This window comes from Pipistrellus kuhlii, unplaced genomic scaffold (genome assembly GCF_014108245.1).
Source record: "Pipistrellus kuhlii isolate mPipKuh1 unplaced genomic scaffold, mPipKuh1.p scaffold_m20_p_7, whole genome shotgun sequence".
Taxonomy (NCBI): Eukaryota; Metazoa; Chordata; class Mammalia; order Chiroptera; family Vespertilionidae; genus Pipistrellus; species Pipistrellus kuhlii.
In genome coordinates this window covers 16,779,125-16,802,435 of record NW_023425573.1, presented here as the reverse complement: position 1 = coordinate 16,802,435, position 23,311 = coordinate 16,779,125, and the positions used below count along the sequence as shown (strand labels likewise).

Here is a 23,311-nt window from a genome sequence, read left to right as displayed (position 1 = left end):
TGAGCCAAGAGAAAATACATTTCCCATTGACTTTCATAACAATATATCATGAAAGACACTCTCATGTGTTTATCTCCTAAAAAGTCAATGGATGTAATAGGGAAAATTCACATTATTATTTAAGAAGTGTTAGAAACAATTGATGACTTCTTGTTATAAATGGATGTAAAAAAGTCAATGGATGTAATAGGGAAAATTCACATTATTATTTAAGAAGTGTTAGAAACAATTGATGACTTCTTGTTAAAAATGGAACCCTGTTTTCTTAACTTTTACATTTTGTTTGGAGGAGTTAACGGAGGGTTCATAGTTGCAGTTTCTCAGTTCGTTTCTGCGGCCACATAGCAGGTTTTCTTTTTAAGTTAGGATAGCAAGCTCCATTCTCATCATCAGTTGTGGTACAGACTCAGTTAAAGATAATCTTCCTGGACATCCCTCCCCCCAATTCTGTCAGCTGATATTAAGAGTATATTGCCTTAGGACACACAACTCCAATTAATACTAAATATAAATTAAGAAATGGCTGTTAGCATTTAACTTTATTTATTTTAGAAAGGCTTTCATGATTACATTAACCTTTGTATTTGCTGTATGGGTCAGTATAGTTAACTATATTCTGTAGTTTTGGGGGAAATTGGAGAGAGGTTTTAATAGAAATAGGCAAAAGTGAAAGTCAGTCAAAAAAAGGGCTTCCAGTCACTACAGTAATTACTCTTTGCTCTCTTCAAACCCTCATGTGTAGATCTTAAGGTGCGAGAGAAAGTTTCTGAGTCGAGAACTCAGTTTTTTTCTTTCTCTTCCCCAGACCCTCTTTCTCCTCTACTTTCCCCCCATTTGTTTGCTGTTAATGAAAATTGAAATAGACCATATTTATTGTTTTAGTAGTATGGATGAATTTGGGTTTGGTATGGTGAACTTTTTCCATTAGTTTGTTTATATTAACTACAAAAATTTTTCTCTTCAATGTACCTGGGCTTTCCTTTTCTATTTTCATCATAGTATATCCAGCACCCCGGGTCCATAGCAAATAAATATTAGCATGCTAGTTGGTGGTTAAAAGGAAGCACTTTGCTCTAGGCACACATGTATCCAGGCTAAAGCTGTCTTCGATTCTTCTTCACTGAATCCTTTGCATGTTAACAGCCATATGTGGATTCTGAGCTTTGTTATAGGCGAAATATTGGGCAATTAAGCATTTTTTCTCTAAAGTGGAATTTCTGATATAGATGTACCTATTATACTGCTTTATCTAAAATATGTCATGGCTCCTTTTTTCCTGTTGAGTTAATAATTATGTTTGTGTATCTTACAGAAAGCATTAAGTACTAAGCAGTTCTGAACATCACATGGAGCAATTACAAATACTAGTGCTTAGTGCCTGGCTATTCCTAGCCTAGTTTTGCCATTAAAAGACTGAATAACTGGGAAAATCAGAATAAACCTTAAAGGGGCTAGAACTTTGTCCAAATTAAAATCTTTAGAATGTCAAGCTATATTAAAATGATCCCATTAGGATCACTTCACATATGTATGAAATGCCAGATAAAACATTATTTTAGAAGTCAAATGCAATACTAAAAACAATGTAAGCCTAGATTTTCAGAATTCATTTTTTGCTTCCTCTTAGTTATGCTCCATTGAGGTAACCTGTGAATCGGCTAGTGTGATGGCGGCAACACTGGCTAATGGCGGTTTCTGTCCAATTACTGGTGAACGAGTACTGAGCCCAGAAGCGGTTCGAAACACACTGAGTTTGATGCATTCCTGCGGCATGTATGATTTCTCGGGGCAGTTTGCTTTCCATGTAAGTTACTGTTTAATCTTAATTTTCTGTCAAGAAACTAGTTTGGACTAGTTCTTTTAAAATTGCAGTTTGAACTTTGCTTCTCAAATTGTACATTTATTTTTAAGAGAGGCTTGTTTTCAAGGTTAATTGGTTACAGAATTGGTAAGGAATAGAGTTACTAGTAAGCAGTCTACCAGATGTTCTTTAGAACCTGAAGTTTTGTTTATAGAACCTCATCACTTCTTTTAAGGCATTCCCAATACAGAAGGTTAGTATAGACTACTTAAGTTTTAAAGAACTTAATCTTTAATATCATCAAAATGTTTAGTCACTATTCAGGTCATCTGGACTGTCTTATACATTATTATTTTTCTCTTTGACTTGGGCTGCAAAGAGTACCTTTAAATTATGATTGGTTGTATCTTAACTTTATTTTTCTTCTTTAATCTGCCTTCTCTTTTTTCTTGTTATTTTGGGTTGAAAAAACTGGGTCGTTCATATGTATAGTTTCTCACAGTCTAGATTTGGCTGATGCCTTCACTGTCCCTTGTATTCCTTGTGAATTGGTAGATCCCATTCAGGTGGTAAATATTTTTGTTTAGTTTAATTTTATACAAGATTACTGTAGCAGGAGGAACTCATTGTTTGAATGTTATAAGCCATTAAAGAGCACTGTCCTGATGATATTAATTTTGTCTCTTATCATAATTATTATCACGTTTTGCATAAGGAAGGTAAAGGTAAATATCTTGAAGAGGATTAACTTGAATTACCATCTTATCTCTAATCCTCAAATTTCTCTTGACATTACATCAGAGAATCTTTTAAAGAAGATATAAGTTCTCATTATTTTCTAGTCAAAATATTTGTTGAAAACCATTTTTGTACTTAAAAGCAATACATGTTTATAATAAAAACAATTAGAAAATATAGGCACAAAGAAGAAAACAAAAATATAAGCCTAGGAATTAGAATATCTTTCAGAAATTCTCTATATGTAAATACATCCCAACTGTTGTATATCTGTCTTTCATTTACCATATTATAAGTATGTTAGTAACTACCCTCAACGTTTTTATTTTTATTTTATTTAAATATATATATATATTATTGATTTTTTTTTTTACAGAGAGGAAGAGATAGGGATAGAGAGTTAGAAACATCGATGAGATAGAATCATTGATCATCTGCCTCTTGCACATCCCCTACTGGGGATGTGCCCACAATCAAGGTACATGCCCTTGACCGGAATTGAACCCAGGACCCCTCAGTCCGTAAGCTGACGCTCTATCCACTGAGCCAAACCAGTTTCGGCATCCCTCAACATTTTTAGAGTTGTAATTCTATTATTTAGAAATAAATATGCCATGACTTTTAAGCCATTTGTGCTATTGTTGGACATAATAACTTGTGTTACTTTAAAATGTTGACATAAATATTCCTTTTTCTTTTAAAATTATTTTCAGGTTGGTCTTCCTGCAAAGTCTGGAGTTGCTGGGGGCATTCTTTTGGTCGTCCCCAACGTCATGGGCATGATGTGCTGGTCCCCCCCTCTGGACAAGATGGGCAACAGTGTTAAGGGAATTCACTTCTGTCATGTAAGCATGTTTTCTCAACGAAATGAACGATCATATAACATGAGCCTCCAATGATTTTATTTTTTATTTTCTCATGTTTATAGTTTATTGGTTTTTGGCACTCTACTCATAGAGGGCTCTCATAGAAACATCCTCACAGAAAATTCCTTGTTTGATGCTTGTATTTTAATATTTATGGTTATAATTACTATTTGGTTTCCAAAAGCTCAGCAAAATATACTAACTTGGAAGAGTAATTTGAAATGTAGTATAAATTAAAATTATTATAGTTTATTAATATTTCATGGTTGAATAACTTATCCATAAAAGGTGTTTTTTTGTTTGTTTTTTAGAAAACCAGCACTGTAATTTAAAATGATCATACTTCTTGCCTAGACCAGAATTTTATGTTGGGACTCAACTCTTGCTAATATTTTAGTTTCTGGCTTATTTACATTTATTACTTCCCAGGGTCTTCATATTTTTCTTCACTTTATTAATTAAAACTCTGATTTGTCTTCAGTTGTTTATTTGCTATAAAAATTAGAATCATACTAGATTGCTTGCAGGTTATAATAGATTGTAATCAGAATATTTATTTTGTGGTGTTTCATTTTATGGTTATTTGAAAGAATTTCATATGGCCTGTTAGTATAATGCTCACTTTATAGGAAATGAAAGGTAAACAATTTGTCTGAATGCTATGATCATGCTAATAAGCAGTGATCTCAAAGTGTGTATCCATATCTTTTTCTTCAGATTCCAGGCTTCTCCCTGATGGATCGTGTTGCTTTAGCAGCACACAGAAGTGCTTTGTATGAGATAGTAGTTAAATGGGGCTGCATCGTATAATTGATTCAGTTATGAAGAAACAGTTGCCAGTGAATACTAATATCTTCTACCTGGCTCTGTTTATTTACAGGATCTTGTTTCTCTGTGTAATTTCCATAACTATGATAATTTGAGACACTTTGCAAAAAAACTTGATCCTCGAAGAGAAGGTGGCGATCAAAGGGTAAGCTAAATTCTTATTTTGATTGTTATGCAATATTTTTTTAAGAGAGAAAATGCGATTCACCAGTTTAAATAAAATTTAGTTTAATTGGCAATGGCCTCATATCTATACTGATCACAGATGAGTGTAAAACAAGTTCACATTTTTATCCTAGACCAGTACTTCATAGATACTAAGTAATGATGTTTTATTTAAATTGAAACTGGTTAGCCTAACAGCAGGGTTTCCTCTCTCCCCATTTTTTGCTATTTTAAGCAATATTTTAAGGAATTGATTCTGTTAAGACACATTAGAAAGCTCTACATGTTGTAAAAAGAAAGCCTGTTTTTACTCTTAATACTTGTCTAGAATTATAAAGTGTTGGAATGAAGTTTACTTTGACGTGGATGGATATATAAATGGAATGGAAGGGATTATAGTATTAGTGATACACCATACAAAGCCTCATAAGTTTATGACCCACTATTGTTGAAATATTTTTCTACAAAAAGTGTTTAATGCAGTATCCCTGGTACTTGTAAGTATTCTTTTCTTATTAGTGGGCCTGGCTTCATATCCCACACACACTAGTTGTTTAGAGTTGGTATTAGGAGTCAGGACTTAAATTTTAGGAATAAGATTTTTTTTTTTTCATTGTTCACTGAACTAAGGAACTTGTTTTGAGTTTTAATTAAATTCCTTTACAACCCTATGAAAAACGTATGTAACAGAATTACCTAATTAGACTTGAAGCTCATATGAAGAAGCACAGGTAGAAAGAAAATATTTTAACGCATTAACTAAGTAAATTTTCATGTCATTAGTTCTAATCAAAGTCACTTACAATAATATGAAACTTAGACAGAGCCAACACAGTAGAAACTCTCATGAGAGTCAACATGAGTAACATGGAGAGCTAACATCAAATGGTGGTGGGTAAAAATGTGAGCAGATTTTAATAACATTCACTAAAAAATACCATTTTGTAGCTCGGACCTTTCTTCACTCAAGTGCACTAATAAATATGTATGTTGCTTGAACAACTAGCATTCCTTGGGACCATTGGACTGTGAAAGTCTCCAACAAGAACTTGCTTTAAAAGAGACAGTGTGGAAAAAAGTGTCACCTGAGGCAAATGAGGACATCTCTACCACTGTAGTGTATAGAATGGAGAGTCTGGGCGAGAAAAGCTAAAGCAGTGGCGCTAGTTTCAGAGTTCTTCAGTACCTATCACACATTGTTAGTGTTTTTGCATACAATAAATATTTATTTGAGTTTTTCTGTTCTCAACCTTTACTGCTGGAGCCATAAAGCTTTTTCTCCTTTTATTCTGTGTGTAAAAATAATCAAAAAGTAGATTTTGCCAGTTTTTAAAAAGTATTTAAATAAAGCAAATTTGCTTTATTTTAATAAAAAATGCTAAAAGGATTTAAAATTTTTTTCTGGTGTAATTAAAAATTTAATTATAGAGTCAGATAACCCCATTTAAAATAGTAATAGAAATTTGTAATTTGTTGGTTCTGAAACACATTGAACTTAGAAATGTTTCATTAAATTTTGTTCTTTTCCAGTTTTAAAATTGGCATGATGTCTTTAATGGCAATGAAAAGTATTTCTAAACTAAAAAGAAAACTTAAAAAGGTAAAATAACGAATCCCAAATTATTTAATATAGCAGATTATAAAATTAGCTTATGTTTACATGTCATGCCAAGTGATAGATTGGCTTTAAATTTTTTAAAATTCACTTAAAATTTTATCTAACACTTTATAAGTCGTGTTTTTGCTTTTTTACTTTGCAACTCCTATGTTCTATCAGCATTATCATGTACAGGAGTGTCTTATGTTACTAAACATTCCAGCCAAAGAATTTCAGGTACAAGATAGTGTCATGCCCTCTGCTAAGAAGCTGTGATCACCAGAAGCAGCAGTAGTGAGTGTCTTCAAGTGAAATGTTTACCCGAAAAGTTTTATTTTCTATTATACACGTAGCTTTTTCTGTTATTTAAATAAAATTGGTGAATCTTGGCTTTAGCTTTTAGTAATTTTATTCTAATAGCTTTTACAAATGCTAATGAATCTTTTATGACAAATTATAACATCATAAAGTTTGTTCTCATTGAACTCTTTAAGAGTACTTGGGAAATTAATTGAGTTTGAAGGTAGTGAGTATTCTACTAAAATATCTATTAGACTGAAATCTTTTGTTTGGTTATAAAAATGGAATATTGAGAATCAAAACTTGTTTTTACAAGAAGAACTATAGGTTCTACACAGTCTGATTTCAAATAATTCAAAGTATTTAAAGTCTGTCTGGGCAAAGTGATGATAAAGTTCTGTAGGACCTATTCACTCTCCCTCCTTCCTCCATGCACCTTTGTTCTCTCCGTTTTCTCACAGCTTCCAGGTGCTTTTTGTTAAGTCATTTTTAAACTTGTAGATTTTGGAGGTGCCAAGTGGGATCTAGGAGGAGAACTTGATAGTTTTCTTGTGTCATGGCATATATTTATATGTCATGCGAAGTTTTAGAGGATTTTACCAAGGGCTTTATGGTGGTTTGAATGTTCCTCTAATGTACAGATGCATATTGTTACTGGATGCTTCTGGTATGGCCGTCCACAGGGGAGTAGTGTGTGTGAAGGCCTAACCTCTGCTGGACCTTGGGACAGTATACGTTTCATCAGAGCCATTTTTGGTTTGGGGAACTGAATGCCTTAATTCACAGTTTGCAAAAAAGGCGTAATCCCCCTCCCCCCTCATGTCCTCTAAATTCTTACGTTTTACTTTTTTATTTGTAGGTTAGCTTTACTTTGTAAATGGAAATTTAGTGTTTCATATTGTATTCATATTTATATAGATTTCAAAATGGTTAATTTGTGGCACCTTTTTACGTTGGTAAGGCTAAATGCACACTTACCATCGGGGTAGGACTCTGTCCTCTGCTGTATTTATAGACTCTTATTAAGGAGTAGTATCCAGAGAGTTGTAGGAAGGCATAAATGGAAGACAGGGGTATTGTGAATAGGCCCTCCAACTTTACTTTGCAAAAAAGGGGGAAATCTTTGCCAGATTTAATGACATTATTTTAATCCCTTCAGTGTTTTAACACATTTTCAAATATAGTTCTTGAAATATCCCCAGTGCTGTACTGTTGGATTTAATGTTTCATGCCATTACTGATTCTTGATATTCAAGCACTTAAAGTCAACGTATTTTGTTTTTCTTTTCATTCATCATTAACATTTCATTTGAAATGTATATCCTCCTTGAAATACTTTATTTTTAGCATAAATGTTGTGCATTTTAATCTTCATGTTTGGATTAAAACATTTGTGTTATTTAGCTTTCTTTCATTTGCTTTGTATATTTAAGAATGTGTCTTTTATTTTCTAGTATGCTTTTTGTATTGTACAATAAATTTATTTTAAGCTGATTTTATTGTTTTTTTTTAATGACAGTAACTCCAGCATTTATATACAACAAATTTTTGCAACTTTAACTTTAAAAAAAAATTATCCTTTATGAAGATACTTTATATTCTTAATTATTTCTGAGGCTGCTGTGAAGAAAAAATTAGAAATACTCAAGGGATTCTTCTTTTCTTTCTCTCTCTCTCTCTTTTAAAATATACTTTATTGACTTTTTACAGAGGAAGACAGAGAGGGATAGAGAGTTAGAAATATCAATGAGAGAGAATCATCAATCAGCTGCCTCTTGCACAACCCCCTACAGGGGATGTGCCCTCAACCAAGGTACATGCCCTTGACTGGAATCGAACCTGGGACCTTTCAGTCTGCAGGCTGACGCTCTATCCACTGAGCCAAACCAGTTTCGGCACTCTCTCTCTCTCTCTTTTTTTAATACAGTGTAGCATTAACAGAGTTTCCCCCTCTTAGCTGTACTAAGAGTATTTGAATAAAGACTTTCCCCCTAGTTCTTGTTTTTTTTTTGTTTTTGTTTTTTACTTGACAACCTAAAAAACGAAACACTGCCCTATTTTTTGCAGGTTCTTTCTCCTTTCTGAGGAGAAATGTCACTGTTGTTATTGACTATGTAATCTGTTGTCTAAAGTTTAAAAAAATTGCTTAAGTCAAATGAAGATTATCTCAGTAGGATTTATATTGTGAAATACTCGATAACTATAATACGGAAATTTGCCTTAGCTATTTCAAGGAATTCAGTTTTCAGAAGGAACTTAGTATATTTCCACAGCACAGTTAAAATTATAACAGTTTCTGTGCATTGTGGAACAAATACAGCACTTAAAATTTTCCTGCTTGATGAAATTTGCCATTCATGTAACTGCATATGATCATTTGTCCTAAAAGATCCATTGGTTTTTGTTGGTGTGTTTATTAACTCATTTAATGCAAAGGAAAAGGTAACCCAAAGAGCTTAATTGTCTTGGTCACAATGTAGAGTCTCATAGGCATGGATGTATGTGGAAAGAATCTGATATAGACTGATGTCAATCTATATCATGATAATCTATATATATATGATGTGTGTGTTATACATGTAAGTGTTCATGTGTATATCTGTATATACATCTATCTTGCCAGCCAGCCACCTCTCCACAATATGAAACCAGCAGCAGTTCTTTTTTAAAAAAATATATATTTTATTGATTTTTTACAGAAGGGAGAGGGATAGAGAACTAGAAACATCGATGAGAGAGAAATATCGATCAGCTGCCTCCTGCACACCCCCCACTGGGGATGTGCCTGCAGCTAAGATACATGTCCTTGACCAGAATCGAACCTGGGACCTTTCAGTCCTCAGGCTGACACTCTATCCACTGAGCCAAACCAGTTTCGGCCAGCAGCAGTTTTTTTCCACATCATTTGTTGTATATAAATGATTCATTGAGCTCTTCCGATTCCAAGTTTTGTCACAAAAGAAACTCTTAATACTTTTGCTGCCCCAGAATTAATTTATTGTTGAAGGATACATGGTTTCTGCTGCTCCCATTCACTGCCACGCTATCGCGTGGGAGCCGCCCGCATGGGGAAGTCCACAGCAGGGAGAGGGCCATCAGCGTGCAGCGGTCTTCAGGGCTTGTTACACAGGAAGCTTGCTTTCAACCTAACTAGTGCACTTCTCAGGTTGGGCAGATCACTTTATGGAACAGTTGTTTAAAAATTATGCACTATTTGTAGTTTCAAGACTGTTTCACTATTCATTTGTAAAAATTGTGGTTTTTCTCCTAGAAGTCTTGAAGATGCTAGAATGCTTTTTTTTTTTTTTTAAACCAAGTAATATAATTTCTGCTCAGTAGCATCTTTGCCATTTATATTAAGTGTAATACTTATATTGTATAATAAAAGCTAAATCCAGATCTTGGAGATGCAACTTGCTCTCTGGTGCATCATGGTACGCCCCTCAGATGTTCACTTAGACTTACTCAGAATAAACTGGACCCGAAGACCATGTTCTGTCATGGCAAAATCATACTTGAGCACATATCCAAGCATGTCAGTTCAACCACATTTATTTCAAATGGTAACACAGTTACAGTCTGTTTCTTACACTGCATAGAAGCAAGAAATATATTGGACTGGGAGAAGTTCTTTTATCCCTCCCCTTTATCCCACAGAAAGTTTACTAATGAGAATACCATACATTGCCCATCACATGAAGAAATTTAGAAATTACAATATTAGTCTGGACTTAGGTTTTTAAAACTACCATGAGGCATCTTGGGCGAAAATCTATCCAACAGATGATTATAATTATCTTGGAAAGCTTAACTTTGGAAAGGCAAAATTCTTAACCTGAAACAAATTTAAAACTTTTTTTCATATTCCACTCTTGGCAACTTTTGTCTCTATAATGATAATCTCCTCTGCCAAGCAATTTCCCTAGGAACCCTGAGCTATAATTTTTTAAGTCATTCTGTAAACAGCTGAAGAATTTGTTTTATCTCTAAAATAATAGTTCAATCTTTGATCTTCTGTTTACCATAATCTTATAGTTTATTAGTCACATAATTGGGCTTGAAAGTAATCTTAAAGGTTATCTTCTATAAACTCCCACTCCATCCAACCCCCTTTTCCCGGTTCCTCTCACCTTCCTTTCTCAGTTAACATCTTCGTCTTCTTTATGAGCCAGTCTGTTTTATGTGTTGGAACAGCCTTCTGTGTGTGAGCTGTCCATTTTTAATGAGAAGTGGTGGGCAGTATTTAGTGTGACCACACGTTATCTGGCATCGGATTGTCCCATCCGTGTACACGTAAACTGCTTGTGTTCTGCTAGTGAGCAGTCATCTACCGCAGTGTGTACAGACGGTCAGGTTAGAAGTGAATGTCACAATTATACAGAAGTTCTAAAAATAAACATTGCCCGGAACCTTTGAAAGAAGTGAGTGTAGCAAAAATGTGACTCTAAAAATAAATGTGTGCCATTGGCTTTTAGAACAAATTCCTTTGGAGTTAGGCTAAATCTTTAAAAGTAAAGATTTTAAACAAGTAAAAGGCTGTTCAAGTTGTAGACAAATGTTTCTTTAAAAGATTTTTTCTTTTCTTTACAAGTTAGCTCTTCCAGCATACACTATGCAGAATATTTAGCTATTTCCCTAGCTTTTTACTTTAGATGTTTGGATCTCATAGTGTCTTTAGAGCAAGGGCCTCATTCTATTTATTACTCCACTGTGTTAATTGTCCTCAGTACCAATCTGTTTCATAATTCTGGGTTTTTGTTTTTTCCTTGTGAAGGAAATGTATATTGCTTTTGTTAAAATGCATTGACTTCTTAAAAACCTTGGTTGATTAAATGCTAAAATTTAAATACTGTTACTCTAAAAAAAAAAAAAAAGTCCTGTTCCTTCATTCTCAAAACTCAACTTGGTCTAGGGAGCTCTTCTCCCCACAGGGTCATGGCGGGAGCCTGAGTGTGCAGGAGCCGGTGGGGCTCTCTCGACTTCCCAGTAAGCCCTGCTACAGTAGCATCAGTGATGAAAGGGTACTCAGATTTGGGCCATACCATTGTGAAATCCAAATTAAAATCATGAATTTATCCTATTAGACTTCTTTACGTTAGAATTCGCTTTCATTATTTTGTGTGTGCTTCATGAAGGGACACTTAAAATTGTCCTTTGAGAGGATAGCATAAAACGTAAGTCTTGCCTCCATTAAATGAGATTGATGATAATATTATTAGTTGAACTCCATTCTAGATCTGTTGTGTTGTTCTTTCAGTCATTCAAAAGTAAAAGTTCTAATTAGAAATCTTGAAATATATTTATTTCAAGTAGTCTTTCTTTTTCATTCTTTCCTATCATGATTCATTTTTGGCTGAAAAATCAGGTATTTTAAAAAATTGTATCAAAGTTCATAAAATGGGTTTCCATTTTCAGATCATCATATTGCTTTTATTTATTGCCAAATCTTTTATTATTATTGACACTTGGCATTTTAGTTTTGTTTTCTTTTTTTAAAAAAAATATTTTTTATATATTTCAGAGAGGATGGGGGGGAGAGAGGAATAGAAACATCAATGGTGAGAGGGAATCATTGATTGGCTGCCCCTGCACGCCCCACACCAAGAATTGAGCCATGACCTCCTGGTTCATGGGTTGAAATCAACCACTGAGCCACGAGGCTAGACTAGTCTTATTTTTAAAAAGTGTCAAAATCCAAACTTCTTGATTGGTCTTTGAGATGGGAGTCTGCTATCCTCCCAGGTTGTGTGACTGACTCCTGAATATAACCTCTCCTCTCACACCAAAAAATAAAAGTAAAGAAATGCAGATTTTTTTCAGTATACTGCAGCTTACTGTTGATCATTTATTTTACACTCAACGTCATGCATCTGTGGGCTCAATTATATGCACAAGATTTATAATTTAAATAAATCATCTCTAAATCATTGCTTCTACTTTGAATTGAGATAGATAAATGTCATATTTCTGCACTTATGAAATTCCATTAACATCTTCATGAAATACAGAAGTGATTTTGTTAAAATTTGGTGGTGACTAATACGATTTAACCCTCTTTAATCATGCCAATAAAATATTTCTTCATGTCTCTCGTTTTGTTGTGTGTGTGTGTGTTTATTTTTTATTTATTCATTTATTTTAACCTGAAAGACAAACTAGAGAAAGAATGATTTTAAGGAGTGGAATAAGAGCTTAACTTTCTGTTTGCCTATTTGTGAAGTGTTTCAGCTCAAGCACTATTACAACAGAGTTTGGAGCACTCAGGACTTCTTTTTCACCTTAAGGAGAAACAGGAGCACGAAAACTCATTTGCTATGTTTTTAGCCAAGAAATAAAAATCTGAGAAACTTTAATTTTGATTTGGTCATGGTTGTGCGATTTTTGTTTCACATCCACTGTGTGTGCCACAGAATCAGCCCTGCTGTCACTGTCCCCCTCCCCTGCCAGCTCTGTCCTGGAGAGGCCGCCTGCTCATGGGGCCACTTATCTTGCGCTCGGCTCTGGCTTGTCTTGGCTTTGCAATGATCCGTATGCAGCCCCCTGTGAAGCTGGAGTTCTGTGTTCAGAACCTGGTATCTTTCACAAAAGTTCTGAATAGATTGGGACTTGGTTTTATCTTTGCTTTGCATTTTGGGTTTAAATAGCAACTGTGCGGGCTGGGCGCTTGTGCATAAGATCTGGCTGGGTAGCCCAATGTGAGTTACCAGAGACATGAACTTCAGAGGTTTGTTAAAGTCACCTAGTTTTTTTAAATGCTTAATGTTTTATAACAGTGATAACCAGGTCTGTGACTAACTTCCTTCTCCAGAGGTGGAGTGAGGATTGTCTTCAGGAAGATGTGCCATTCTAGTTCATTCTGACAGGACGGCAAATCGTAAGAATCAGTCACTTAAAAACCAGCCTCCGGTAGGAATGATTTAAAGTGCAGGAGACTTCCCGACCGTGCCTACTCCCTTGGAGCCTGGGCTTTTTGGTCAGCCCCTGTCGCAGGCAGCGCAGTGTGTAGCCTGGAACCGAGGGTACAGTGGCGAGGCCTCCAGAGCACGGCCCCAAGCCCAGGCAGTCCAGCTTGCCAACAAAATCCTGTCATTTTTGTAGATTTCTACCCAATGTTGGCAATTTAGTTAATTCTAGCAGCACTGAGTGCACACTACACCATCTTCAGGAACAGTGGCATCAAATATTTTTTTAATATATTTTATTGTTTTTGTACAGAGAGGAAGGGAGAGAGAGAGAGAGCTATTGAAGTAGAAACATCGATGAGAGAGTCATCGATCAGCTGCCTCTTGCACCCCCCCCACTGGGGATATGCCTGCAACCAAGGTACATGCCCTTGACTGGAATCGAACCTGGGTCCCTTCAGTCCCCAAGCCGAGGCTCTATCCATTGAGCCAAACCGGTTTCGGCCAGTGGCATCAAATTTTAAGTAGCATGGCTTTTAGGATCATTGGTGACAACTAGGACTTCCTGTGGGTCAGCCATCAGGGCAAAGCGTGCTTTGTTGGGCTTTAAGATCTTCATAAAGTCTGAAACAGGCACCCCCAGCCGTCTGCCCGGCCCCAGGGCTGCCCTGGAGCTTGGGTCTAGGAGCTGCTGGAGGGCCGGGCACGGGCTTCGAGCACTTAGTGGAAGCTGCTTTTAAGGGGGGGGGGGGGGGGGGGGGGACGACGACTTTGGTATCTGCTTCAGACCCAGCCTACATGGAAGAACCCTGTTGGGGTTTTTCCTCTTAGAGTTTGGTTCTGCTTAAAGAATTTACCACTTCCTGTACATTGCACCAACAAGTAAGCCTTGTGTAGAATTCTGTGGTCCCCATCCCTGCTTCTCGGAATGGATCCTGATAAGTCCAAAGGTTAGCGGTAGGTGTAAGCAGTCTGGTGCAGAGGCCCTGGGGGTGGGGCTGAGTGCGTTTCTTAAATCGTTCCCTCAAATGTCACGTTACTTTATTTGAAGGGTCTTAAGAATACCCTGTTCACCTGCTTCCTGTGTCCAGGAAAGCACGGGCACAGCGTAGAGGCAGACACTGTTATGGGGCCATTGTGTGGGCATAAAGCACACACCTTGGACTTGACAATGCGGGTGTGAATCAAACGAAGGAGCGTAGGCCCTGGACACCAATGGGAATGGGGGATTTTTCTAGAATCAGAGTCGGGAAGTGCTCGTATGCCGTGCGCATTTGCTGTGCTGGTGTTCAGGGCATCCAGGGGGGCCCTGAGAGACTGGTTCTGCCTCTCATTGTCCAAAACTTTTGTTTCCCCGGCAGAAAGGGAGCCACCTTTTCAGGGAACTTGCTTGTATTGAGTTTTTTACCAGACTCAGAATCTTTATGTTCCAGTGGCCCTGCTCCTGACTTTTTGTTTTATTTTCTGAAGTAATACAGGTATTTGGTGACCAGTTAATGCTTGTAAACAAACATGACTGCAGGCACCTTGTTCTCTGAGCGCTGGTGTGCTGACATCACGGAGTTTACAGGCGCCTGAGGGAGTGGAGGGGGCCAGGAAGAGGGGGCGCCTGAGGGAGTGGAGGGGGCCAGGAAGAGGGGGCGTCAGAGGCGGGAGCTGTCAGACACCAGCCTCTGGCCATGGTGAGGAGCATTTGGCCTGGGGCAGCCGGCCTGCTGGCTCCTGTTTGTCCGTAGGCTGGGAGCACTGGCCACACAAAGACGGGCTGTTTGCTCTGATACTCGGGTGCCCCAGCTCTGGGTGTCCTTGGAGACTGTCCACTGGCATTGACGGGAGGACGGGAGGCTCAGATCAGTGTTCACCTGCTGCCAGGCCCAGCACATGCAGTTCACCGGACCCCAAGCTCCGTTTCACCGAGGCCAGGCACCAGTGCAGGGAGTCATCTGTTCTGTCCCCTCCGTTCTCTGCAGTGAGAAAAAACAACCTGTTAGTGGCTCAGGAGGAAATGGGTGTCTATTGTTTCTGTGTGGCTTGTGGTTCCCATCACAAGTTTCAGCCTTGGAATGGTATTGAGGCTCAGGTTTTCCTAGGCCTCTCAGCCCAGTAGATCCTGGATCCTGGTGGAGCCCAAGTCCTGCCTCCCAGCAGCGTCGCCTGGCGCAGGTGTTGAGCGTGCTGTCCTTCCGTATCCGACCTTTCTGATAGAACCGGATGGCAGTTCTAAAGCACCGTGCTTAGCCCAGGCAGAGCAGTGCTTCATATTAGCTACCTTGTCAATAAAATACCTTTTTTGTCAACATGGGTTGTCATGTTTCTTTGATGTAATTGTGACTTAGTTTAAGAAAAGTTATTTTGTTGAAAATGGTATGCTTACGAGATTTATCACTAGCTAATGGAGAGCAGAATAGAGTGCTCGGAGCCGACACCTCGAAGGTTGTCTTTTGTAAACGAAGTCTCTGCACTCCTGTTCAGAGTACAATTGATGTATCCTCTCTATTAAAACGACCATCTGAGAACCTGCATTGGTGCAAGAATTCTGAAATGTGGCCATGAAATTGCTGAACTGTTATTCCCACAAGGGGGTTTCTCTAATCCTCAGATCATGGCTGCTGTGTGGATTAATGTTGTCTGTAGCAAGTTAATTATTGTGTCTAAATGAATCACCAGAAAGCGTGGGGCCATGTGGCCTCGGGCCAATCTTAGTCCCTGGGACCGTGAGCGCACGCTAGTCCTGCTTGCCCCGTAAGCAGGACGTCGGCTCAGGAGCGGGGAGAGGAAACACCTGTGGTCACATGCACATTCTCGGGATTAGGGTTACACCCTGGCCCTTGGCTGGCAGTGAACATGACCTTGGGCTGTGCTGCCGCGGGCTCGCCCTTTTAACCCGGGCTTGTGAGCAGTTGGAGAGAAGGCTCTGAAAGGGCCAAGTGGCAGTGAAGCTTTCTAAACAAGGCGATCTGGGGAGAGATGGTTTATTAAACAGATGAGTATCTATTCCCCGGCAACAGATACGTCCGAGCTGAAACTGGAGCCACTCAGGCAGCCTGGAAAAGGCAGTTCTGCTGGTCGGTGCCAGGGTAGCGACTTCGAGAACTGTGACCTGTTGTCCTCCATTAAGACTGCAGGTCAGCTCACATAGGCCGTCCGGATCGGGCTGAGGGAGGCAGCAGCACTGGGAAGGACCGCAGCCTCAGTCCCTCTGCCCAAGTGTCGTCCTCTCCTGAGGAGGGGCACCCATAAGTGGAGAGGAGGGGCACCCATGAGCCGAGGCACCTATAAGTGGAGGGGCACCTATAAGCAGAGCTGGGCAACTATAAGTGGAGGGGCACCTGTAAGCAGAGCTGGGCAACTATAAGTGGAGGGGCACCTATAAGGAGCGGGGCACCCATGAGCAGAGGGGCACCTATAAGCGGAGGCTCCCAGGAGGCTAAGAGCACTCACTCGCAGGCTGCGGCCCACGCCTGCCCTTACACAAAGTGAGTCATCGGAACTGGCTCGCCTGCTGGCAGCGGCTGTTGGCTCGTTGCTTGCCAGGCCCTGGCCTTCCTGACAGGTGATTTAAAACTCATCTGACTCCAGTGAGCACTGTAGAGTGAGGGGACAGGTGGGCAATGGTTAGTGCGCTCCCTCCTTTGCCAGTCGGCTCTTCAGGGTCCCCCTACTCCCCCATTGATTTGCGTGGGCCCTGTGGCAGAGGGCGAGCCCTGGCTCAGGGGTACCTGTGAAACTGCAGAGCAAGAGGGCGGCCTGAGTGCGGGCCTCACTGCTGTCCCAGCCCCACTCGGGTTCCCTGGTCCCAGTCACTGGCCTGGCGCGCCCTCGATGTGCACACACCTTCGGAGAGGGCCTGTGCCCACCTCCCTGGGTGTCTGGTTGGGACTAAATGCACCCGTGGCAGCCATCCCAACCCCAATGTTACGTTTTAGTGTGTGTGTGTAGATAAGCTAGTGGTTTCCCCCACGCCTGATGAGCCGCAGAGCCTTTTAAAGGGCAGCGTATTTTCCTGACATTCTCCTCTTACATTATCTCTCTGAACTGAAGTGTGCTTATGAATAAAGTATTAGCATGCTCTCAGTGACCTGATTATATTCCCAAATCAGCCAGTCATGGGCTTTATTAATAAGGAATGTACTCTTGGAACTTTGTGGAAAAAATGAATTATTGGTGATACATACTATAGATAATAAAATGTCTTGGAATTAGCGTGGCCTAAATTCAGAATTTGGAAAAGGGGGTAGGTGTGCATACAGTCACAAACAGGCCGAGGACTTACTGCTGCTGATGCTGTGAAGCGTGGGAACTGGGCTTGAGGTTAACGCTCAGGCTGTGCCGTCGGAATTCAGGGGTGAGATGCACGCGTGAGCTGGCGCCCTAAGCAGAAGCACAGGCAGGAGCAAGGCATGGCTGCTGATGTGGGAGACGCGAGGGGCTCACAGGGAGGCGCTGAGAACAAATAGCATGGCAGTGAGAGAGGGGGTGGACGATAATTTTAGGGAGTAACCAGCCCGGGCTGTGGCCGGGGAGGAGCAGACGGTGCCCTCGGGGTGGTACTGGGAAGGAGGGATCTGCTTGTCCAAGTGGATTGTGAGTGCTGGGTGAGAGGCATTGGAGGGAGGTGTGGCAGAGAGCGGACCAGGAGCCCAGGTGCTCCCAGGAAGAGGAAGGGGCACAGCCAAGAGCAAGGGCAGTGTAGGCAGTGCTCCCCGGGGTTGAGAGAGTGGCAGGCTGAGGAGCACGAGCAGGAATGACCCGGGGTGTGTGTGTGTGTGTGTGTGTGTGTGTGTGCTGTCACTCCCTTACTGAGAAGCAGTGGCCCGAGCAGTGCTTTGTGGAGACTGTAAGAGGCATGTGGAAGGTTCTGGAGGGTGGCAGGAGGACTAGACACGGGGCTCCAGTGAGGGGAAGTGGAGGGGTTGGGTAACACTGTTGGAAGAAGTTAAGGGAGGTAGAATTAATCAGGATGCTAATGGAACCCCCACATGGTGCTTGGGAGAAAATACTTAGTGAATACTTCTTTTGTTGAGATGAAGTAGAGTAGACAAAGAACTAAGCGTAAAGTGTACCATGTGTTGATCTGAGTTAGTCACTTAACGAGCATCTATTAGAACCGGGCCACACGGTCATGGGGGGGAGAGCAAGGCAAGTCTGCCCACAGGAGCTTGTGTTGAGCGGGGTAACTACCTCACCGGAGCCTGGAGCCCCAGGGCAGAGAGCGAGGAAGGTGATGAAGAGACAGTGCTCAGAGACCGGGCAGAGGGACGGGGAGCCCTCACCGCTGGGGGACAGCACCCAGCGGCAGGGGCAGCCCTGGATGCGGGGACCTGCAGGACAGCTGCCTGTCTGGGCGGAAGGAGATGGATGGGGCAGAGCAGTGGGCGTCCTGAAAGCCACAGGGGAGGGTTCCCTTTTAGTCAGGGTGCGAGGGGGCCATCGGGAGCACCAGGATGCATGTTTTAACAAGATGCTAGTATGTGGTGTGGCTTCATGTTTGAGCATCGGCCCATGAACCGGGGTCAGGGTTCTGTTCCCAGGCAGGGCACAGGCCCGGGTTGTGGGCTCCATCCGTGGTGTGGTACATGCAGGAGGCAGCAGATCCATGATTCTCCCTCATCACTGAGGTTTCTATCTCTCTCCCTCTCCCTTCCTCTCTGAAATAAACAAATATATTAAAAATAATAAAAATAGAAAGCTGTCTGCGGCAGCAGAATCGAACAGAACACAGCCATGTGCCACCTCCCTCGCCAGGGAAATGTGTCACTGGGTGATCTTGTGCAAGTGTCACAGCGCACACCTGTGCACACCTGGCCGGCAGGCCGGCGGCCCCGGGCTGTGGGACCCCCTGGGCCGCAGCCCCTCTGACCCACACGTCATGATGCGAGCGTGACGGTAGCCAGAGGCTGTCGCAGGCCCCCAGGTGGATAGGGGCGCAGCCCGAGGGGGTGAGCACCGAGGGGGTGAGCAGTGGCCTGACCACACTGGAGGTGGGGCCCGCTTGTCAGTGAGGCAGAAGTGGGCTGTGAGGGTCAGAGCCCAGGGGCCTCCAGGTCTGTGGGGAGGTTGTGTCTGTTAGAGGGCTCCTTCTGCCTCTGAGGGAAGCAGACCCTCTCTCTCAGCCATCGGAGGGACCCGCCACCCTGCTCCTTGCCAAGGGCAGCAGCCTGGACGACTTGGCATTTGGAGCAAAAGGGGGCTGGGGGAGGCAGTGGAGGCGGAGAGCCCTAGCCTGCTGCGAGCTGTGTTTTTAAATAAAAAATTAAATAATCAAGGGCGTGTGACGGGGAGGGGGTGGGGCGGAGGTAGGGGAAGCTAGGGGAAGGTCAATGGGGGGAAAAAGGGAAACATATGTACTACTATGTGTAATACTTTAAACAAGAAAATAAAATTTTAAAAAAGATTGAATAACTAAATATAATTTCATAGATTTCAGAGAGGAAGGGAAAGAGAGATAGTAACACCCATGATGAGAGAGAATCATGGATTGGCTGCCTCCTGCACGCCCCACACTGGGGGTCAAGCCCGCAACCCGGGCATGTGCCCTGACCAGGAATCAAGCCCTGACCTCCTGGTTCATAGGTCCATGCCCAACCACTGAGCCACACTGGCCGGGCTCAGGTTAAAATCTCTGAACAGAGTCCCCAGGGCTGTGGCTTTGTCTCTGGACAGCTGGGTTACTTTCCACGGCTCCACTTAAACTTCTTCTCTCTTCCACCAGTAAGTCCAGTGTAAGATAAAAGTGGGCATTGACAAAGTATTCACAGATCTTGTACGTTCAGTAATTTAGCTTCTCAAAAGCGGGGCTGGCTCACGGCTTCGTGAAGGCTGCTGGAACCCGGTGGCCTTTAGGATAAGACAGCCTTGTCCTCATCGTAAGGACAGATGGTGGGTGTTGTCAGTAGCAGGACCCACTGTGTGGGGAGGGTCCCTGCCACCGGAGAGCAGTGTTGGGGGCCCAGCTGCTGGGCTCACGTGGAAGGCGGCCTTCCCGGGAAACAGCCTCGCCCCGGGCTCCAGTGCCTGTGCTGAGGCTGCCTCGGGAGGTCTGCGAGGAGCAGCGGTGGTGATGGTGATGGTGAGGGCGGAGACAGGCAGGGCTTCGCCGCTGGTATGGCATGACTTCGTTCTCAGCAATGATGAGACGTGCGTGCTGTGAGCACACAGTAGGCTCACCGCCCCGGCACACCGGTGAGGAAGCTCTGAACACGCTTCAGAGGCCCCGCCGTGTGTCTCACTCGCAGGTTGCAGGTGTCCATCCCTTTGTGCAGGAGGTATCATCCCACTCCTCCTCCCACATCTTATGTTCAGAGTTGGGTTCCCCCAGAATCCTCTGGTGCAGCAGGAAAGGAGCACCACGTGCCTGCCTCCTTGTGGACGTGCATGCAGCTGGGGTGACTGCGAGGCTGGCTGAGGTGTCCCCCGCTCACGGGAGCCCCAGGCCCGGGTCTGTCTGCCTTCCCCCGTGAAGCTGCCTTTCTTGTCTTCCAGGTGAAGTCCGTGATAAACCTCCTGTTTGCGGCCTACACTGGAGACGTGTCTGCGCTTCGGAGGTACGTTCCTGGGCGGATTAGCGAGTGGCTCGCAGGTGTTCACGGAGCAGCTTCTGGGCAGAGGGCCATCTCGAGGCTAAAACCCCACTTGCATTTCCCTCTGATAACAAGGACCCAGACAATGTATATTAAATGTCCATCCCATGGACGTTTGCCCAGCAAAGCCCAGGCCCCTTGTCCTAAGTGGTGGCGGTCCAAACGCCTTCTCCACCCCCAGGCACCCTCCACTCCCCTCTCTGGGGGGAGGGGGACGGGGGGAGGAGAGGAGAGGCGGCAGAGGCTGCGTGGCGCTGTGTACTTGACGTCAGGCCTTTGTGTAGAGCTGTAACACCAGGGTGATCGAGTCTGTGCTTCACTCCATCTTTCACGTCCGTTGGCCCCTGTGCCCGTGCTGTACTGAGCACCTCAGAGCTGCTGAGCTCGGCCTGGGTCTTTGTTGCTCTCACCACAGAAAACAGTTCCGTGGGCCCACAGGCGTTGGCTAACGAGCACGTTGCTGGTAATTCTATTGCGATATATAAGTGTATGCAATCAACACACTGTACGCAGCAAACCTCCATCAGCGTACATGTCAGTTCTATCTCAGTGAACTTGAGCTCTTCAACGACGTTGGAGGAAAATGAAGCCCGATTGGTTCTCGTGCACGGTGGCCTGTGGCCTGTGAAGAATGGGCGTCTGGGGGCCACGCTGAGTGAGGGGCTAGCTGCTTGCTCTGAGGCTCACACTCGCACGGTGGGGCCCTGTTCTCCAGCTGGAGTAACACGACCTGGGCGAGAGCAAGCCGAGGAGGGGGCGCGGTGGAGGGCCCCGCCTCCCGGGCCTCAGCCTGAACCAGGCCAATGCTGTGAGTGTGCGTTTAGCATTTTGTAAGCACAGATGAAGAGCTGTGCCTCCACATTTCCAGGTTTGCCCTGTCGGCCATGGACATGGAGCAGCGAGACTACGACTCTAGGACGGCCCTGCACGTGGCGGCAGCTGAGGGTGAGGATGGCCCCTCCCCCACTTCCTTTTCAGACTTGACCTCCGCTCGGCACTGACCCCTGACCCCTGCCTGCTCTGTGTTGGCTACAGGTCACGTCGAAGTCGTGAAGTTTTTGCTGGAAGCCTGCAAAGTCAACCCTTTCCCCAAGGACAGGTGAGCCCAGCGCTGCCTCCCGCATACCGTGCCGGTCGGGGTTTGACCACGCAGGTCAAGGGCATGCTAGCTTAGGTCACCCCTTAACCCACCGCGTTTATGTGGGAGACGTTCTGGAACTGGGTGTGGTGCCTGCCGGGGGAGGGCGGGTCCTCTCCTATTCCGTCTCTTACCCAAGATGGCCTGTCGTCAGCATGTCTCTCAGTCGTGTGGCTGGCTGTCCGCTCAGCACACCGTAGGGAGGAAACAACTCTTTGCGCGTGGAAAGAGGGAGTAGGAATGTGTCCTCGGGGGTTTTCGCCTACACAGGGTGGACTAGACGCGACAGGCACATGTTTAGGACGCGTGTGCGTGCTGCTGGCCTGGAGCTCTGCAGCGAGTGCTGGGGTTCTGAAAGTCCCCTGGTGGGTCCAGGTCCCTCTCGGAAGCTTGGAGGAAGTGGGATTTCAATCTGTGTCCTGGGGACTCGGGCTGGGAGGCTGGGAGAGAAGGGCTCGCTGCTTTAGCCGGAGAAACGGCCTGCAACACGTTTCGCTCCCTCGGCTCCCTCTCGGCCCAGAGGGCACGCTGCCACTCACCCTGCATGAGACTTGCCCCCAGAGGGCGCCCAGGAGGGGCAAGTGCGTGTAGATGCCAGACTTCTACCCATTCGCCCACACGTGTCAGAACTGCATGCGTGCTTCTGTGCCCATACATGTTAGATCTGCACGCCTGCTTATGCGCCCGTACGTGTCAGAACTGCACGTGTGCTTTACGGACTTAGCTGCCCCCCCCCCCCCCCACGTTGGGTACCCGGATGTTTACAAGGGCTGCGTCCTGTTGGACTGATCCCTTTATCATCATGTAGTGTCCATCTTTGTCCTTCTCACAGCCTTTTAGCCTTGGTTTTTAAAGTGTTGTTGGTCTGGTGAGTATTTCTACCCCAGCCCTCTTTTCCCCTTGGCATGAAATATCTCTTCCATCCCTTTACTTTTCTTTCATCTGTATTTTCCATTCCGAGGCGGGTCCCTTTAGACAGCATGCACAGGAGTCTTGTTATCCATTTTGCTACCCTATGTCTTCTGATCCATGGTCAGCGAGGAGGAGATAAAGGGTTAGGAGAATGGAGGAAGGGAGGAGTGCTGGGAGAGGTGTGGTACTGACTTTGGGTGGGATACTTGAAGATGGCATTACATTTGGAGTATGTTGATTATTCTCTAGTTATTAAGGTTTTACTACTTTTTTAAAAAAATGAGAGCTTTGGCTTTTATTAGCTCAGCTTGCAAGAAGTGCAGGAAAGGGACGTGTCAGGGTCTGAGAACTGTGAGCAGCTCTGTAGGTGCGGTAGCACAGTGGTTCTCTAGGCCATCACCTTCAACAGCAGCATCCCCAGACCTCCCTTTTGTCCCCAGACGTAGTGCCCACGCCGCTCGTACTTAGCAAGAAACTGAACGCG

At 43.5% G+C, this 23,311-nt stretch overlaps 1 protein-coding gene across 8 annotated transcripts in view; it reads left to right on the top strand.

The window, feature by feature from the left end:
- The window catches only part of GLS (glutaminase), a 61,536-nt gene that overhangs the window by 36,318 nt on the left and 1,907 nt on the right, over positions 1-23,311 (top strand). For 2 of the 8 annotated variants that reach the window (XM_036422111.2, XM_045575287.1), the window contains 6 exons: positions 1,628-1,804; positions 3,253-3,384; positions 4,286-4,378; positions 20,680-20,741; positions 21,646-21,722; positions 21,813-21,876. In XM_036422111.2, the coding sequence (XP_036278004.1) occupies positions 1,628-1,804; positions 3,253-3,384; positions 4,286-4,378; positions 20,680-20,741; positions 21,646-21,722; positions 21,813-21,876 (605 nt within the window). Of the gene's footprint in view, positions 1-1,627; positions 1,805-3,252; positions 3,385-4,285; positions 4,379-5,346; positions 5,648-5,928; positions 6,385-7,642; positions 7,790-13,103; positions 13,161-20,679; positions 20,742-21,645; positions 21,723-21,812; positions 21,877-23,311 lie in introns of those variants that run through there. The other 6 variants (XM_045575285.1, XM_045575286.1, XM_036422114.2 and 3 more) reach the window with 6 other exon arrangements.